The 21,284-nt window shown below is 37.3% G+C and overlaps 1 protein-coding gene across 2 annotated transcripts in view; it reads right to left on the reverse strand.

The window, feature by feature from the left end:
- Window positions 1–14,804, reverse strand: part of LOC149808156 (circularly permutated Ras protein 1-like) — a 60,718-nt gene extending 45,914 nt beyond the window's left edge. The window contains exons 1-4 of one of the 2 annotated variants that reach the window (XM_089973968.1): window positions 14,705–14,804; window positions 13,839–14,000; window positions 8,740–8,925; window positions 7,608–7,790 (exon numbers count right to left, since the gene is read on the reverse strand). In XM_089973968.1, the coding sequence (XP_089830094.1) occupies window positions 7,608–7,790; window positions 8,740–8,925; window positions 13,839–13,994 (525 nt within the window). In that variant the 5' untranslated portion in view covers window positions 13,995–14,000; window positions 14,705–14,804. Of the gene's footprint in view, window positions 1–7,607; window positions 7,791–8,739; window positions 8,926–13,838; window positions 14,001–14,284; window positions 14,671–14,704 lie in introns of those variants that run through there. The other variant, XM_089973976.1, reaches the window with a different exon arrangement.
- Window positions 14,805–21,284: the final 6,480 nt, after the last annotated feature.

Consider the following 21,284-nt stretch of genomic DNA (forward strand, 5'->3'; position numbering starts at 1 on the left):
AAGAAAAAGCTCAAGAAAGTTGATCTGTAAGGGCGATCCTGAGGGGCCACACTCCACTGGCTCCAAGAATAGTGTAAGGATGTGTGTCCTGCAGCCCTCTGTGCCCACATTCATAGCGACTTGCAGAGGCTGTACTGCAAAGGTATTCATGTGCAAATTGTGAAAAGTTGGTCCAGGGGCAATGTCTCTGCCTTCATTTTTGGAATACAGAATCATTTGTAATGGACACATAAATGGGTGACAGGACTAAAAAGTCAAACCAGTCAGTCAAAGGAATGAAGCTCATACCTAGACGAAGAAAAATGTGAGATGTACAAGGTTAGATTTGTCCTTGTTGACAAGGAAACCAAGGTTGGGAAGGAGAGTAACAAGGGATATCATGTCTTGTTCCAAGATATCTGATGGTTTTATAGAATGTAGTTCTGGTAGTTGATGTTGACACGATGGAAGTGGTCTGGACATGGGCCATTTTCCTGGTCTATCAATCGAATGAAACCCTAGATACTAATGTTCAATCCAACTGGGAGTGCCCCAAAATGGTCAACAGTCTCAATGTAAGCACACTGCATGAAATTCCTGGAAGCCATGTGAATGGAGATGGGAAGATATGCATCCAGCAAGTCCACATTAATTGTGTAATTTCCCTCTTTTGTGGTGTTTCCATCATGAATCAAAGGGAGCAAATGAATTGATTAAATGCACTTATGCTAATGACAGGGAAAAAAGTGTTGCATTTGAGGGCAAAGGAACCCTGGATAAAGAAAGTGTACAAAAAGAGTTACCGAGTCCCTTGAAAACCACTTATTGGGTCCATAGGTCATCAGGGCAGATTTTGGCTCAATCGTTTGGCAGCAAAGAATCGGAGCCTTCCCCATGTCTGGAGTTGTGATAAGGGCAGTGTGATTGTCATTTTTTCCTGGATGGGGAACCTCTCATGGAGAGAAAAGCTGGCAAAAATGATTGCCCTCTAACTACCTCTTGTCTACTTTTGTTTAGTAGAACTGGTTTTTGATGCTTGTAAATTTGGTAGGACTGCTTCCCAGTGGCTCCTAGGGGTATCCCTGTAATCCTTTTGTTGATTGCTTTGAAAATCCCTCAACTGTAGCCGAGGCTAAGGGATGGAAACTGAGCTCCTTGGTGACTTGTTTGGATTTTCATCAACTAGACCAGGAAAGATGAGATTAGATCATAAAGTCTGCAAGTGTAGTTTGGCCTTATAATGGTCTTAAGTAGTGCCATTCCAATTATAATCAATCAACAAACCAATAAGATAATCAGTTGTGAAACTCCATAATCAATTATGTGGAAAAGAAGACTTTTTAGTTGCATGGAAAACACAAAGATTAGTAAAAACTTCTGGGAAAATGGTAAGCTGTAGAGGACTTCCAATCCACTACAGTTTATCTGAATTATTTATTCCCTTCACAACTTACAAATTTAAAAATCATACCATACTATGTTGGTGCAAACTTAATTAAGAACATATAGTCATGATTGCATGATTTTTCTCTTAAACTGTAGAGTTAATAAATATTCAAAAAAATTATTTGATTATTTGTTTCAGTTCAAATATAAAACCATTTGTGGAATTTGTAAATAATGACTTACAAGAAAATAATGGCTAACAAGAAAACAATGTTCTCCTTTACTTTAAGTGAAAGACGCATCATGTATGAATGAAAGGTTTTTGCAGTATTGCAACTGTTTTTCATTAACAAAAAAATGATCAGCCATAATAAATTGCTTTAATTTAACAAAGTAGGAGAACAAAAATAACATCTGTAATATTTGCATCAGATTAAAGTATACATGTCATTAAAAGAGAATACTCCTGAACATTTATTAACATTTTGAAATCTTGAACAAAGACATAACTGTATAACAAAAAGTAAAATTTGGTTATGTGAAACCAATGATTAATAATGAAATTCTGACCAATTCCCATCACTAGTCTTAAGAAAGGTTGCAGAGGTGAGCACTGCTACTTATTCTGACAATTATAAGTTTGTAGCTGCTGTTATAGCATTGGCCAGGAAATGTTGGGCAGCTCTGTTTTAAAATGCGGGCCTTTCTGGAAACCTTGTTTTGTGAAATTGGAGAATGCTTGTTCTTCTGATGGTTTATACTGTATGATCAATTGTGGCTGTGGCCATTACAATCTCAGATATATAACTGGTCTGTTTTTCTGATGTGCAAGATGGTAACCGACTGTTTGCTCTCTATCCTGCCTCCCAGCAAGTGATATGATGTCAAATCTAAGTGTACATACCCATGACATCTTCATCCCTCAAGGTGTACTTCTGTGCCTTCACCTTTAGTACCCATAGTACTATCAACCATTGACTTCTGTCCATTAATATATAGTCTGACGTGTATTTGTAGATTGGCAAGGCAGCCAAAGCAAGCTAAACATATAGTACACAAGTACAAAGCTGTAAAAGGGAGCACATAACTGTCTATCAAGATAGAGCTTTGGAGCATTTCTACAGTGGAACCTCACAAGAATAGCCCACCAACCAGCTGCTACCTGCTTTTTACAGATAAAACCCCTTGGCACCAACAAGTTTGTGTTCAAAATTACCCCTCAAGAAAGTCCTCACCTCTAACACGACCAACGATCAGCATATTAGTGGAAAAATGTAAAATCTACCCCTCGCAAATCGACACATTTTATTTTAATATGCTTAGAATACATATTTCATTCATACAGTAAGGTATGTAATCCAATTATCTTTATGAACATTTCCAGATGTCAGATTTTTGTTACTAAAGAAGTGTTGGGTAAAGTTCATGTACCATTAGGGTTAATATCACTATCTATCAAAATCGATGTTTATAGGAAATGGGGTCAATATTGTGATAAGAGTTTTGGGCTTTACAGTGGTTAAGTTTGAGGATTATGACCAGACATAATTCTCAAGATCATAACACATTCAGCATAGGCTAAATATAGATTTTGTGTATTAACACAGACAGAAATTACTTGAACAAAACAGGGTACCAGACAAAGACAGAAAGTCATGTGAAAATACATGTGTCACTTCTAAAAACAAGGCATTTTATCTACTCTATAAAGTTACATCTACATGATTAAACTGCAGGTCTGTACAATAAGCAACACATAAATAAATCATTAAAAAACTTCAAAATAACATGAAAATGGGAAGAAAAAGTACAAGTGACCTGACTTGACAACAATGGGGAGAGTTCAAGAATTCTTACCAAAACATTTTATGTTGTGAAGGCTCCAATAAACAACATTGTAACAGATAACAGAATATTCTGCAGCAGCAGGAAAATGGAGTAAATGGAAAAAGAATGATTCTAAATGCCAAGAAATGTATGTTCCAATATTTAAATGGTTTTTGAATAGTTTCGCAATGTGCATGCCAGCAATACCCCACTTGCATTTCATGCTTACAAATAAGAACTACCAAAGTAAGTTAACTTGAAATAAACCTGTTCTTAATGCAAGAACCTTTAATAATTAAAGTTACTTTTAACTGAAGATATTCAATGTTTTTAAGATACATGTAGCTTTTTTATTTCATACATATACATACACTTGTACTTCTTACAAAATATAGTCCCCCTCTTGAAAGGGCACCCATCTTGTACAGAAATTTCCCAGTGCAGAAGGGGTTGGTTGTATAAGAGGGGGACCACTGTATTAATACTTATGAAATGGAAGCTAAAATATAAATTCTAATAAAAGTAACCTGTAGAAAAGGCCAACTGACTACCTAAACAAGTAAAATCACCCAAGTGTCACTTACAGTAACTATAAAGTGGATGCTACTACTAAAACTATGCTGTACAGACCTGTACATACCAGATCATGGTGGAAACTACACGGTAATATAATAGTTTTCTGTAGTAAAGAACATATATGTACATAGGAATGCAATGAAGTGTCATTATCATACTTACAAAGTGGACGCTAAAATTTCAACTGAAAGATGTTACATGTAGAAAAGCCAAATATACAGGTAAAATCAGAAAAGTGTCATGTATTATGAAGTGGACACTAAGACTAGATTAACACAGAAAACTTACCTGTGTAACCGTAATTAGCAGAGACTATGCAGCAATATATATATATATTTTATATCACATATTAGACCAGTACCTATTTAAATATAGCTATAGCAATGTGAAGGGACACAATCACAACAAGTGCAGGTGCATCTTAAAAGGCACCTAAATGAGTGAGTACTGCAAAGTGGTGACACTGAAATCCCAGAAACTTTGTTGGTAAAGAAAGAAAGAAAGAAAAGTATAGTTAGAAATTTATAGATACAGTATAATTCCCTTTCAGAAGAACACTCCTCTAACTTGCTTTAAGGTAGAAAGCCTAAAAGATGCTTGTATGTGGATTGTGAAGCCTCTCTCAATGAAGAGAACATGCTACTCAGCACGGGTGGAAGCAGTAGCTTAAGTATTAATGGGTTTTGGTGCCAATTCCTGTATCAAGGGGAGATCTCTATATCTTGCTGTCACAAAGGTGGGCAGATAACTTGTAGCTTTTTAGCTAAGAAGTTTTAGCCTCTGACAGCTGGATTTGCGAGATAACAGTAATTCTCCTAAGGTATTATTACTGGGTAACGTAACATATTTGCAGAAGAAATGTATTGTCTTCATCAATAATTTTAGCTATCCCTGGAAGTAAATAATATGTTTGATACCACTGTGGTGAACCTCTCATCTTTTCAATTATAACTAGCCGAGTACAAAGGTTTCAAAATGTACAGTTGGATCAGGACATAAACTTGGAATCTCTAGCTCAACAACCAGTAGTCTACCAAAAATGCTATCCAATTCAACTGTCATAATTAACTCTGGGTTCTTCAGATGCCAAAACCTGTAAAAAAGGATGCTTATTTTTAATTCTGGATGCAGGAAAATTTAAAAACAACGAAGTCATTGGTATGCAAACATTTTCTCAGTGAAGTTCTCCTTTGTTTGATCTGTTGCTACAAAGCACTCATGAAGTGTCCATGTTATGAAAAAGAGTCAAAGTGATTGTAAAGGGAGTAGATGAAGTTGTATAGGCCAGGCCTTAGAACAAAAGGAATTAAGACATCTTTTAATTTGTTAAGTTCATGTAACATACTTCCCTTCTTTTCTGAGACAGGTCCTTGTATGTCCATAAATGTTATGCAGACCTAGCTCGACTATCCAACTCTTGTACAGCTTTCCTTTGATTACACACTCAAAATAAGGCCCCAAAACATAGACCACACTACAAGCAAGGGTGAAAGTTATAATTGGAGCTCTGCAAAATGAAGGGATGCCATTCTGTCCAGACATTGAGAATACCATGGTGGGGTGAGGGTGGAGCAAAGGCACTGTTTAGTGACTGAATACTCATTTTATAATTGCTTGGGAATAATTGTTAATAAACAGATTTATCTAATGAACTGTTTACTTTTTGGTATAAATGACCTTTTCAAGATACCAATCTCTGAAAGATCATGAAAAACATAATTTCAAGAGGTTTCAACACATTCTGTACTTGTGAGCCGCGTTCTATACCTGCAAAACCATTAAATCACTGCTTTTGCACAATAAAACAAAGATTCCTTTTGTTTAAAAAGTAGACATTTGTTTCCTGAAGCCATGATGTCATAGCAAGTAAAAGTGAAACTTCTGTTCATTCTTAAGCAAATCTCTTGAGTATCAATTCAGGAAGATTTTATTTATAAGTTCACTACAAAGTCTGGAACTTGCTTCTCTATAATGAACTGCATCTATCAAAATAAAACTTTGAATTCAGCAGGTACTTCTTTTGTTTTGGCTGCTGTGCTATCTTTGATCACATTTGTGAATGACAAGGGTAATTTGAGGTAGCTTAATTGATACTAATATAATAATATTGATAGTAGTGTTCGAGTGGTCAACTGAAATGAGTTGACCTGACAAAACAACTCTGACCACTAGCTCCTATGTAGTTAGGATTTGCATGCTTTTCACCTTTTCTTTATTTCATTCCCTTTATTTTATTTGATACAAAAGATATAATTAATGTCATATTAAAAAGCAGGTCTGGTAATTGAATATAACAATACAACAAATATGTTTGCAAATTGGAGATCAAAACACAATTGGCAGTTAATTAGGTTATCATGGTAGATTGACAATTTTCATGTTGAAATACATGAGGGAATATCACATTTATGATGATCACACCAAAACCTAATTAAAACACAGGACTAAATCACAAATTTCACTTCACAAAACATATTTCTTAGCTACTTATTTCTTGAAGTGTTGCCACAAGTAGGCATTAGTGCCATTTTCACAAAATGATATTTTATCAAAGACTTATTTACAGTGTAATGCAAATGAAACAAAATATAGAACTTATCTGAAGTTGAGAATTTCATGATGCTGATGCAATTTTCGTGGATACTAACTGCTGGTTTTTGACAATAAAATGAGCAATATATCAGGGTTTTGGTTACCAAATTTAATCACAATTTTCTTCATGCTCAACAAATAATGGCTTTTTCTAGAAAAAAAATGGGATCCATGCCAATCCCACAGGTTTTTGAGGCTGCAGTCTATGATAGAAATTTTATGAGATGATAACGTAAGGGAGAACATGGTTTTAAGTCTCTATGTTAATTAACAGTCATCCTTTAGATATGCTATATATATGATTTAGACCAAATTAAGAAGCCCATATACGCCTAACAAAGAATTATTTGTAATTAAACAGTTTCTTGAATAACAAGCTCAATTAACTATTCTTACAATTTTAACTCCATATATCAATAGTGATGCAAAATAAAAGAGAAATTTCCTTTCAGGTGATGTACATCATTGTGAGAACAAAACTATACATAACTGGGCCTAATTTTTTCATTAATTTTTTTTGTACGTGCTATACACACAAACTGAACTGGGGGCCCCAAGTGGCAGAGTGGTCTAAAGCGCTCTGTTATACAGATCACTGCCATCTCACCTCTGGCTGCGTGGGTCCGAGTCTCGGATTCGGCCAATACGGGTATGTGAGAAAGCTTGCCAGTCTTTCTCGTGGGTCAGTGGTTCTTTTCGGGGTTTTCCCAGGTTCTTCCTCCACCACTAATACTGGCCACCATGTATAGCCTATCATGCGCTGAAAAATGACAAACCATACAACAACAACAAATTGAACTGGCATGGGAAACTAAGGAAAGAAACACTTTATACTGCATGATAAAATTATATTGTTGAATGTAATTCACATGAACAACATGAAACAGCACCTGCTGAACATTTGCTCACTGGATACTTGGAACAATGTCCTCAGTAATTAACCATTTTGAACTAATATGCATGGTTGAAAAGTAGATTATTGCATTATCTTGTAGCACTAATAGTATTTTATGTACTACATACTATATCCTTTGTCCCTTTAAAATATTGTTTGTCTCCCACATTTGGAGGGTGGGGGGCACAGTGTATCCTGCACTTAGGATCCTTGGTGCAACACCATAACCCACTGACCATGCATGGACCAAGCAGGCAGATGGAGGTTCACATCGTTATAGTCACTTTTTAAAGTATGGAAATGATTTTTACTTCCAACCACAATCAGAATACCATGTGAGTGATCTCTTTACCTTGTAATCTAGACCCCTTCTGGGAATCAGCCGTACAAGAGTCTCAAAAGCTTCCACTAAATTGTGTCCTGTTTTTGCCGATGTTTCCAAACAAGGAATACCAAGCCTTTGTGACAGCTGGTCATACTCTTCTTTCTTCACCATTCTCTCTATCTCAAGATCAATTTTATTGGCACAGAGAACCTGAAACAGAAAACTAGATGTGCTTAAGTGAGGGAACCTTGTTCAACAAGATCTATTTTATTTGCAATGACGTAAAATTATTCATTAAAAATAAACTTACAAAGATCTCCATGGAACGCATAATCACAATTCTTTTGTTGTATGACCCCAATGCTAAACCCTTGCCCATAAGTATGTCACTGTGATCCACTTTGGATACTGACAAGTATCATCCTGCCTCACTGGTGGCCAAATGTTTTATTGGACAATGCTGCTGGCATAGCTGGCAAGCAAAGACCTCCCTTGCCATGTGCTGACAGACAGTCCCATAGAACATGAGCTGCTACAGACCAAAACCCACTTTGGATCCGGATCAGAAGTACTTAAGATGAATGAATGAGATTCTTGATTGTAAATGCAAAATGTTTTGAGAAAAAAAAAGCTACATCAAAGAAAAAATGTTTACAATGAAGAGATGATGGCATGCATCATTCTATTTCTCATATCAGTCAAAAGAAATGTTTTTTTTTTATTTCTTTCATAGAAGAATAATGGAGTATAGTTTGTTTCCACATCCTTCTAGTGAACACACTGTATCAACCATAACTAGTATCATAAGAAATGTAAAAATTATTAAAAAAATTATAATGGTATCAGTGACCATCATCAATACCAGTAGCATAGCTATGACAACTGTCATGTGAAACAAAATCTGCAACAGAACTCTATCCATAATTTACAGAGTGAAATAGCTTAAGGAGTAATAATAACAAGAATAATTTACTAACTAGATACAACATACCCATGCCAATAAAAAAAAAAACCATTTAAAAAGTCTAATTCATGCAACTATCAGATAATTTGTCTGATTTAATGGCCTTAAAACTGATTATTCTCTTGATAAATATACTAATGAGACTCAATAAATCATGGACTTTGTTCCAGTCCATTTCTCTCAAGTACAACTTACTACATAAGGCTTTTCAACATCATGAACTCTCTGGATGAACTTGTACAATGAATCTGCCTGTCTGAAGGACTCTAGGTCTGTGATGCTGAACACAACAAGGAAGCCTTGAGCTGTCCGTGTGTAATGTTCCCGCATGCTGGAATACTCTTCCTGACCAGCAGTGTCCAAAATGTCCAAGATACAAGGCTGTGGAGGGAAAATAAAAATGTTACAAATGAAATCTTTTCCCATGTCTCAAAGTCAATGGTCTTGACATTCTCTCCAAAAAGTTCATCATATTTCATCTCTAGATTTATATGTATATAATGTACATCCCACAAAATTGCTATGTGAACAGTAAAGACCCAGATCTGCCACCACATATCTGCTAGCAGCAGATCAGGGTCAAAAGTTTCTTTTAAATCATGTGTATGAGAAAAAGCAAAGACCCTGATATGAAGGCACATTATGCAAATACAGATCTGCTGCATTTGGTCTGCAGTAAATAACAGGGTTTATACAGAATACTGAATGATAAATTCAAAGACTTTTCCCAAACTTTCAAAGACCACAAACATAGATTTCCAAGACCTTATTTTGCTAACATTTTGTATAAAAATTATGTTATATGAGAAAACAACGAATGCAAATTACTACAATATTGTTTAATGATGAAATCAAACTGAATGGGTCATCAAAAGAAAGAGACCAGGAAAACTAAACTACATCCGAATCTAGCAACCTTGGACAATTTTATTTGTGATTATGAAAAGAAATTAAAATGTTTAGATTTATTTCAATTTTCAAAGACTTTTAAACACTTCAGAGTAATCTGCTAGATTTTTTTTTAACCCAAACTTTCAAGACCTTGAAAATGCCACCTCATTTTTCCAAACTATCAAAGAACTTCAAAGACTGCATGAACCCTGAAATATCATACTTTTGCAACACTTTATGGTTGTGCACAAGAATGAGAGGTCTGTTTCTTATGCAAATAGAAAATAGCTAGACTGAATGCATGACATCAGGGACTAAAGGGAGACACAATTATGCTTAAAGAGGACACACAGTTAAAAGTAGAATATTTCATACACTTCATATTTCTCTGATCACTGTGCATAAAGTGCACATAATCACATCCTTTTCTGGGTCATACTAAGGACATTTTTTCAGCATTTCTTTACTTTCTTACTCTCTTCTCTTTATCACATTTATAATCACGCTCTGTTGTCATCATCTATAATTTCTGATGCACTTCGCAAACAAAATTGTTCTTTTTTTTAACTTTACCTTTACCTGGCACCATACAGCCACTAATTTGGATAGGTAAATACAAACATTTTCCAATTTTCACTGCAATGCAATGAATGTTTATCAACAAGTCTTAAACCATGTAATTGGTATGATTCTAGATCATTCTTGAGTCATACAATGTGAACTTTTTCCAAATGGCCAATAATAGCTTGATAACCAGCATTGTTTATCATTATCCATATTTAAATCAGCACCTGGGGCTAGTACACAAGGCTAATTCCATATGCATGCAGACGTTTCTGACAATTACGGGTAACCCTAATTTTACTTGATGCAAAGAATAACACCTGTCCTATTTCACTAGATTTACCTCAGCAAGTACAGGATGCAGGTAGGTATTCATTTTACACTGCAGAAAGATCAATTAACCATGAATGGAAATGGCATCTCATTTTTTTTATACCTCCAACACAAGTGTGTTTGTGTGTGTGTATGTGTGATTTGGATTTTTAATGTAGATTTAACAATTTCCCAGTCATATCGCTATTATGTCTGCAGTGTAGCAGTTTCTAGCAATGTCTAGCCCTGGGGTATCATGCCGCAGATGTGTAGCATCCTATCCCACCCAGTCACATTATCTGGACACCAGGCTGACCAGTCCTAATGCTAACCTCTTAATGCTGAGTACTAAGCAATGCAGCTGATAGTACCATTTTTGTAATTCTTTGGTACGACTTGGCCAGGGTTAGAACCCATGGTCTCCCACATCCGTGGCAGATGCTCTAACTATTTAGGACACCAAGATGAGACCACTTGTCAACTAGCAGTGACAGTAGTCCGACACAAGACCAATTTGTCAACTACTATCACATGAGTCTGACATTAACTTAGCAAAACACACACCAAATAGCAAGTTATGAAAAAACAATTACCTTTATCAATGTTTTAAATATTTATAGTATATGTCACGTTGCCAGCCTGCAATTACGTAAGTCAAGAACAATGGAATTAGTTAGAAGCCATGTATATATGTTTGACCCCATGGCTATAGTGGTCCTGTTTGTAATTGTTACGACAGACCAGCTTTTTTGATGTCAAAAATCACATGTGGACGTTGAAAGCTTTGTTCAAGAACAAAGGACCCTTATTGGCTTTGTAAATCTCATCACATTGACAGACAACTGGAGCATTGTCTGCCAAGTTGAATAGAACAGGGTAGAATCGATATCCAATCGGAACAGAGAGGGTGTGGTCACCATTTCAACCCGAATTTAACAGTACTTTAGACTAGAAACCTCATTCATTGTGAAACATCGTGCTGAGAAGTTGTAGCAATAACTCCAGGAAGCCACTCATGAATTGGCGGGAAAACTTAGAAAATTCTAAGGAAAGACAAAGCTTCGTAAAGGAAGCTTTAAGGGGACAGACTTTCGGTGTGGTTTAGTGCCAAGTCTCTAGGAGATGAGATGGAATAGAGACTAGTGGAGAAGTTGATTGTGAATCGAAAGCTAGTCAGAGAGCAGAGTCAAGGAGGAGGAGGAAAAGAGTCTGTGAGAAATTGGAGGAGCAGTCAAGGAGAAGGAGTTAGGAGGGAAGTTGGAAGGAGAGAAGGAGTTGACAGGATAGGAGAGATACAGATGAGTAGAAAACAAGGACAGGGAGAAAAGAGATCTCACATAAATCACAGGATGCAATAGGCTATCACTTGGTCGAGAGGAAGAAGAGTGATTGGGAAATTATCATTTGAATATTGAATTGTATTAAATTGTTATTCCTTTGTATTTCACCTTTGTATTCTCAATTTGACTGTCGGCATTGCTGAATGGGGGCTCTGAGTTTTACCTCTCTCTATCACCAACTTCACTTCCTACAAAATCGAGCCCGGGTGGGACTTCCATAGTAATTTGAATAATATATTGGGAGTACCGCACCTCAACCCTACCAAAATCGAGCCTGGGTGGGACTTCCATAGTAATTTAAATAATATATTGGGAGCACCGCACCTCAACCCTACCAAACCTCACAGTATAGACACACATATTTAATTTTTCTATAACTTTTCATAGTTTTTTTAATGATGAAATTTCAAACTTCTATTCGAAAATGATAGTGACTGCTTCAACAGGTTAGTGATGGCTGTGATTTCAGTGAATATGTCAGCAAAATCACTTGTCTATGATTAGTGGATTAGAGTTAATTTTGAATCCTGAGTTTTTTATTTATTCTGGCCATTTCCACATATTAGTTCACGACTATAAATTCTTAGATAAGGTGACATGTGGCAAGAGTATTGTGATTCCTTGGAGAAATAAATCTTTGGCCAGCATAAAGATATAAAATAAAGTTGTAAGGAACAGAGGAACTTGGACTGTATCAGGGTAATTAAAACAGTTTCTACATCCGAGAGTCATCTATTCAATCTCATGTTTAGCATGGGTAAAACATAAGTTAATTGACTTTTCAACTTGTCGTGAATGGTTTCCCATCAGCATTGAAAATATTGTACTTTGTGCTTGGAAATTATGTGTGACCTATTTTATTAATCTTTGTGACTGGAAATAATTAAGATGATGTCACTTATAAGCTTTAAGAACTTATGACTAAATATACACCAAATGAAGTTAAGTTAGCCTAATATGAAATTTTGACAGCCTTTAGCACTAATGCAAACAACTGAAAGTAATACCTTTATCTGGAATGTACTTTACAAGAAAAAATTCAAATAAAATTCTTCAGGTAGGCTGACATGCATCAACATATTAAATAGCTCCCATCTTCAGCAACTGTCTATAAACATTTTATTGATTTTTGTTAATAAGAGTACCAGTGTATTTCCATAATCTTGTGATAGGAAAGACAATCCAACTGTAAATAAAAACTTTCCACAAAAGTTAAATCTTGATCTTCATGGTTACTATCACATGATATACAATATATTGGCCAAAGTGGCCCAATGGTTTGTGTCCCACCAACAATGATGAAACCCTGCCCAAACCACCCTGGATTGGCTGCAATGTTTCTCTTGGCATGGCATTTTTTGGCTGCAATATGTTTCTCTTGGCAAGGCATTTTAACTCATACTTTCTGCACGACATGATCTTTTGTGTTTATGTGCCATTAAAACAAAACATTTACCGCACATGTAAATTGTTTGTCTTTAGAACTCATGGTACTAATTATATGAAAGAATGGGGAAAATTCTAGCAATGGGCGAAGAAAAAACGTATATATGAATATGGCTGGTCATAATTGGTTGATTACAAAAAGAAAAGTAAAATTTTAGTAAAATGAATCTTTTGAGAGCTTAATGTACCATTTTTAGCTGAAAATAAAAGAGACAGTGTTTTATTGATGGAATTTCAGCCCTTTTACAGGCCTGACTTTGGAAAACCACTTACTGAAATTGGCAAAGGTCTGATACTTTGGGTGCAGAACTGACAACTTGAAAACACGTTTCAAACACATGGATATCTATAAAAGGCTGCGGCTTATGGTTTGATCATTGGGAATCCAGAAATTTAAAGTTATTTAATTTTTAATATCAAGGTGTTTACATGGGTTTACTACTGAACCTGAATTAATACTGAGAGTGCTACCATTGTACGATACTGAGTTAGATGATGGCAGCTACATAGGTCAACACCTAAAACTGACAATATCCTTACAAAAATATTGTTGAAATCTACTCAGATGTTATACAGTAATTAAGGATAGATTGTAAAACATTGAAAGAAAAAGGTCACCTTATCGAGCCCACCTAAAGATTATTGGTACTAATCTGTCTGGTTTTTCTTAAGGAATAAAATGACAAAACAATGTATGACATATACAATATTTACAAAAATTTGCAGCTATGTTTGAATTACCTCCCCTCCATCGCTACCATCTAGGCCTGACCCCAAGCCAGCTAAAACGTTTTTGACATCATCTTCGTCTTTATTTAGCACGTCCACTTCCTCCTCTTCTTCAGAACCGCCATGAGAATTTTCTCCTATGTAGGTAAACGTACTGCCAAACTCCATGCTGCTCTGTTAAGAAGAAAAACTTATTTACCTGTTGAAATGTTGATTACAACGCAACCCCAAAATTATGGCGAAATATAGTTTGTACAGTAAACAGAGGAAGATTCCGAATCAAAGCATTCCTTTCTGTAAGTAATACAATGAAACTACTTGGGTCGAGTATGTTTTCAATAATTCTGGTTTATACTGACAGAAAGTAGTGCCTTGCAGACTATTATTCCACTCACAGGGGTTCGTTGCAAAGAAAATTTGGAGTATCCGTCCTTGAATCAAGGGATGGGGGTTCTAACCTGTATCAATATAACACAAGGAAAGACAACAATCCGCACCCCTCCGTAGTTCCAACACCGCTAGTTTATCCTAACTGCGTCTGCTAATTTCCAACTTAGGCCAGTCGTAATCAAGAATAGTTAAATTTTCAAAACAGTTCGACACACTTCGTTCAATTTGTGACATAATGGAGAAAGTGCAATAACTGTTCGCCGATTTGGACGTTGGGACAAATACCGTGTTATGTTGTTTACAGGTTTATTCAAGGACGGATACTCCAAATTTTTTTGTAACGAACCCATGTGATTCCACTTCGAAATGTTAACTTTGAATTTTATCGTAAATTTTTCATGATTGTACGAGTTCTCAGTTAAGAAAAAATATGCTAACAACAATCAGCCTACTCATAAAAGACAATTCAAATGCAGATACATTTTTACCGTATCGCGGTATCAGTCAATGATTCCACATCTAAATCAACTTCCTTGACGAAATCACGTATTCATGTTTGCTTATATTCTTACTGTCATTGCTATTAATAACAAGCAATTTTTATTGGTTCATTTGGGAACCTAAAAATAGATTGTTGGCAGTTTGGTCATAGTCACCACCCGGGTTTACTAGCAACAAGAAGATCGTGGAGCTGCAGGAAGTTAGTGTACTCAGTTGCGACTGTGCGAGTGCAGCAAATGCTGTGGTAAAAATTCTTTAAAAAAATGAACAGGCCGTATGGGCCATATAAAATAAACAGTGCTTTAGATTAAAAATAAAGAAGAGTAGGTGAAACAATATTTTTTTTATCCTATTTATTAGGTGAGTGACGGGAAGTGTGTGTGAATGTGTAACCGATAAAGGGAGGGGGCCCCGGGAATATATCCCCGGGAACCGGGACTGTAAGGAGGCCCGGGCCGAACAAAACTTCTTAATTTTATATTTAAAAAAAAATTGTTTGAACAAGAACTAGGAGAGGCCAGGGTGTTTCTTATCCAAGGGCAGGTGATCGCATAGTAGTAATATTAGTACCCTTACTCCTACTTCGTGGACACAACAAATGAAGTTGAGGCTACGACATCGTAGCTAGTGATCGCTCTCTACGGTCCTGTGTGTGTATGTGTACGTGTGGCGGGTGTTATGGTAAATCGAAAAGCAAGCCCGACTTTAACTTTTGGAAAACATTCTCACATATTCCTGAGTGTGTTTGTCTTAACAACTAGAGTTGGTCCTTGATTAGATTTTAAATAAAATAAAAAATACGTATAATCGTCATAACTCGTACTCTTTCAAAAATATATCGTTGCCAGAAGACTGTTTTGTGTATTAATACACAACCACTTTTACTGGATCTTGTATATATAATCACAGATAGAAATCCAAACAAAACACAAGGTAAAAGGAACCAGACTGTAATTGTTGGCTCAAAATAATTCATTGTGGCGTCATCGGCATGTTGTCATGCCTGGCACGTGCTACCTACACTGTAACATAATCAGCCCTGTGATCCGCAGCAAATAAAGTATGCAATGTACGAGTTCTGTAGTGCGAGTCAAGGACTTGTTTCCACAGAAACGTTTATTCCATGGTATACATACCACGACTGACTCACCTGTCAAGACTACTTGTAGATCGATGTATATCAGCTTTATTTATGATCTCTGGATTGCTGATACAGCAGAGGGATTTTTTAAAATACATAATATAACACTTTTTCTGGAAGACAACAAAGTATTACTTCATTTTTCCGTTCGTACAGTGGCGTACGGAGCTGAAATGCCGCCCAGGGGTGGAGGTCCAAGGTGCTACCCTCTGCCTCTTATTTTAGGGCGGCGGCATTATCAAGGGTGGCTTCACCAAATTTTTAAAATACGACCCCCCTTTACCCCATCTATTTCCTTTTCCTTTCCTTTCTTTTTCCTTTTCATTTTTTTTCTTTCTTCCTCTTTTTCCCGCCCCTACAGAAGTGCCACCCTGGGCAATTCGCCCCCATTGCCCCATATTCGGTACGCCAGTACGTACGTATTGGGCAAAATTTTCCCATTCTTTATTAAAGACATTGTAAAGAAAAGATCGCGGTAAGTGTAGCATAACGTGCGTGATGCAGTTATCCAAGCGTGTAATGTTTGAGTTTTGTAGTGAGAGGCAAATACCCTTTGTTTATTTACAAGCACATATTTATTCCATGGCTAACAAGGGTGTCCGACTCAAATCATCACGAGGACCATATGAGGACAAGTATATTGTCATGAGGACTGCGTCACTGAAACCCTTTCATACAGCGAAAGCAGCTCATATAAACTGTAGCAATTTGAAATGTTGGAAACAAGAAGTAAACCATCAATCGAATATTTATCAGTAGTGAAGTGGGGCACTATAGGGACAATGGGAATTAGCATTACAGAACACCACCCCCCCCCGGTCACTATAGGGACTATGTAAATTTAACATGGGGAAAATTGCTGGGTCACTATAGGGACAGTGGGAATTAGCATTACAGAACCCCCCTGGGTCACTATAAGGACTATGTAAATTTAACATGGGGAAAATTGCTGGGTTACTATAGGGACAAGGGAATTTAACATGGGGAATAGAGTTTGGGTTTGTTTAGGGACAAGGGGAATTTAACATGGGAGAAAAAAAACTACTTTAGGGACATGGAGAAATGAACATGGGATTTTTTTAAAAATAAAATTTAAAAAAAGGGGTAGGCAATGGAAAGTCATTCTCTTTTCGAGACCTATGAGTGGCCCTGAAAAGGGCCTTTGGGTTTCTTCTTCTTCTTCTAACTCCTTAACTTCTTTATCCATCCTCTTATTTTTTCCATCATTCCTTTCTTCTTCTTTTCTGTTTCCGGTATCCAGTCCGGGTGACCCATGGCTCGGAACTTCTGTTGGATTTTCATCCAGTTAGCGTTTAGTTTCTCTAGTTCTTCCTTTTTCTTTCTATTTTCTTCTTCTTTTCTTTCCTTTAACCACTTTTCTTTGATCTTCTTGACCTCTTCGGTCAGCACATTCCTCATTACTTCTTCCGCTTTCTTAAGCTTGTCTAAGCCCCACTTCACAAAAGACCAATCTGTCCATTCTACAATGTCTTCTAAAAAACACCTTACACTCGTCACATAAACTATGGCTTCTTTCAACTTGCCCACTTTCGCATACGGTGGGTTAATGAAACCTCTGATTCTCTTCTCCTCATCCTCTATCATTTCTTTCACAATATCGATTGCTAAGTGAAGGCTGGTTACTTGTCTTGAGACGAAGTCTTTTGTCACTGCATGCCTCCATTCCTGTTCAAGCCTTTCTGCTACATTCAATCCATCCACGATCCAATACCAACTTCCCATAAGGTTGTTATACAAAGCTGAAGCTGCTGGCATCTTCTTGTTTGCTTATTCCGTGGAATGGGCTCCAATGGCAAACACTGTTAGTTTTATAGTGAAAGCGCGGACGTGATGGAAAACATCGCCCTAAAACAAAATTGATCTTACCTAGATCATGACCAAACAACGCGCGGACGTGAAGGAAAACATCCCCTACTTTTCTCATTTCATATGATCTACTATCCACATACGTGAACCAGCAATAAACAAACCCCAAATCTACTATTTACACACGCAAATCATTAAAACGAAATCCATAATCTACTATCCACACAATCCTACGTGATCGGTTACAAAATCCAAACTATACTCTCCACATACGCTAAGAAACAATAAACAAACCCATAATCTACTATTCACACAAACGTACTTGAGCGCTTACAAACACAAACACACAAACACAAACACATACCCTCACACTACAAAAAAGAGTCAGTGTTTATATTCACACTACTCTACATACACACATTGGCAAATCGATTGTTATTTCTTTTCTAGACTATTGGGTAGCCCTGAAAAGGGCTGTTTGTTTTTAACTCCAGATGCACCTATCTAATGCTGGCACCTTCCTGGCCTGGCGCCACACACACATCTTCTTCCCCAATCTCTTTTCACTCGTTTTGGGGGAAGAGCAGAGGCGGGATAAGTGGCTTCAGAATCCCAATTTTCTGTCTCTGTGATTCTGAAATTTCTTCTCTCCTTTTCCTCCTCTTCTTTTTTTCTTCTTTCCTCCTCCTCTCGCATCCTTCCCTCTTCGACAATGGCCTCCGCGGTCAGTTCATTTAGTATGCGCCTGGCATATTCCAGGTGCATCTGGAGTTCTAGAAGCTTTACAATTCTGGCATTCATTCTCTTCATCAGTCAACAAGGGTAGCTAGACTGCCCAGCGAGTTTCAATTTATACTAAAAGCGCGGACGTGAAGAAAAACATCCCCTAAAAACAAAATTGATCTTACCTAGATCATAACCAAACAACGCGCGGACCTAAAAGAAACACTCACTCACTTTTTTATACTACCCATCACTATTCTAAAAAATTTTATTAAACAAATAATATAATATTCACATACGCAAAGCAATCCAATCCGTCCCGAAATCTACTCTCCCCACACCTCAAACAGCAAAAAAAAACAACAAAAAACATGATCTTAATCTACTATCCACACCAACGTACGTGAGCACTTACAAACACACAATCCTATACACAAACACATACCCTCACACTATAAAAAAGAGTCAGTGTTTATATTCACACTACTCTACCTACACACATTGGCAAATCGATTGTTATTTCTTTTCTAGAGTATTGGGTAGCCCTGAAAAGGGCTGTTTTTTTTGTTTGCTATGGCAATCTTTTAGTTTCTAAGAATGCGACGTCCTCTGAGGATAGACTTTTTGACGATAGGTCTGCTTCTTCGGAAAGAGAAGAAGAACTATTTGGTGTCGATACGACAATCGACAAAGCCTCTGTCAGGTTCAGGTACCTGCTGCTGCTGTTGTTGCTGTTGCTGCTGTCTCTAAAGTCTGTACTTCTCTGTCCATTCTTCTTTCTCCCTGTTCACTTCTTCTCTGAAGAGCTCTTCTATCAGGTCTTCAGTGACTTTTAACATTCTCACATTCTCTATCTCTTCTAGCTTCGGTATCAGACTGTGTCTGACCCTATGCAAATACACGTAGGCTTCGTTTAGCTTAGCTAGTTTGGAGCACATCTTCGTAGGAGGATGAGTCGACAATGGATGGTTAGACTGGAAACTGCCCCGGTTCTTAAAGTCAAAGCGCGGACGTGAAGGAAAACATCCCTCTACGGTTCTCGAGCCGGAACGTTCAATGAGTGTCATGAGAGGGATAGTAAGAAGTCAAAGAGCATGAATCAACATTCTCATAGCCAAACAAAAGACAAAGGCATTTTTTTTCAAAACACAACATTTTTTATTCAAAATCACTTAACACTAACAAACAACTCTAACATTTTTAACAATAATCCAACAATATAACATCAAACATTTTTTTTCAAATCACAAACATTTTGTTCAATTCACACTCTACTTTAAACAGGGTTGACAACGTTGTGAATGAAATTGTGATTTCCACTGTTGGAAGTCATTAGGCCATTGATGGACACTACGTTTCCTAGCTTGAGACAAAAGATAAGCATAATGGTCACAAAACCATCGATCTACTTTCACATCGTTTCTAGAAGAAGAACGAGGATCAAAATGAGTCACTAAATGTTCTAAGGAATAGCCCAGGCTGCGATGATGCAGAAAATACACACAGTACTGTCCACACACCAAGGAATCTGTGCCTTGTAATTTCACATTATTGAATCGGGTAGTCTGAGCATTTCTTCTCATGAAGTCAATGATATCGTCTTCCAAAGGGGGCAATCCGTACGAATCAAAATATTCCACACATCCTTCTTGAGGAAAGTAGACGGCTACCCAGTGGGTTCCTGGGAGATGACTGTCGTCCGTGTTGATCACATAAGCTAGATGGTCTTGAGGTTTGCGATGAGGGAGTTCATCTTTAGCACAGACAACAGGATTCCAAGACGCCGTATACGAACTGTGGTTCAAAAGGTAATAAAGTTCCCAGGTATCCATGTTTTGTTTTTTTTTCTTCATCACAGGTAATGATAAGTGATCAATTCGATCCTGACTTTTTGCTTGAAAATGTCTGACAAATAACCGTTTCTTCGTTTCGTCTCCCAACTCTGATTCAGGAGAGCTTCGATACGATGGATCTCTTGCGTGGTTAATGGTGGACAAGAATGTTCACGCAAGTCTTTATACCACTGATGCAACACGACTTCGTCCGAGATGAGACTCCAAGCTTCGTCCAGATACTCGTCCAATTTTTCTTCTTGACTCAGCATCAGGCATTTATCGTGTTGAATTTGACTAGGATGATCGTTTTGACATCCATAGCAATTTTTCTGGATCAATTCCGTCATTTTTTCGACCAAGTGTTTGGCAAAACAAGAGACTAAATGGGCTTCTTGTTCTGGCCATCTAGACTTCATCATGATAACTTCTTCTTTTTCCAGGGTCTCCTCACATTCCATCTCCAAAGTTTCTCCACTAGGTAAAGAGGGATAACAGTCTTCATTGGCTTCTAATAGTCTAGAATGACTTCTCTCAAACTGTTGATTTCTATCGTATTATCGAATTCTGCATACAGGATGACGTTCACCGTTTTATCAGGGTCTCGTTTTGCAAACTGAATTTCCACACGAATCTGGCCGGATTTTATAGGGTGGAAATGTCCCTCGTCGCTGCCTTGGTCTGGAGTGAAATCAAAAGCCCACAAAGCATAGCCTCCTGCATAATCCTCGTACGTAATCCCGTGACTGGTGTTGGTTCCTAACTGTCCGGTAGCTTCGTACAAGGACAAGTACGACCTCAAGTAATTCTTCTTGTCAAAGTCGGGTTCAAAAGGTCGGGTACACAAGGTCTTGCCATCGCGACTGACTTCGATCTTGGACACGCCAAAGTGTTGAAAGTAGAAAGGATTTTTAGCGATAGCTCCGTTGAAGGCTTCATTCTCGACCATACGAACGATTAAACGTTTGGGTAGCTGTCCTTGGAACAGATGATCTTCGATCATGGATCGCTGTCCAGCAGGAATAGTGAAAGTTTTCACTTCCA

This window comes from Sinohyriopsis cumingii, chromosome 1 (assembly GCF_028554795.1).
Source record: "Sinohyriopsis cumingii isolate HCF-2022 chromosome 1, ASM2855479v2, whole genome shotgun sequence".
Classification (NCBI taxonomy): domain Eukaryota; kingdom Metazoa; phylum Mollusca; class Bivalvia; order Unionida; family Unionidae; genus Sinohyriopsis; species Sinohyriopsis cumingii.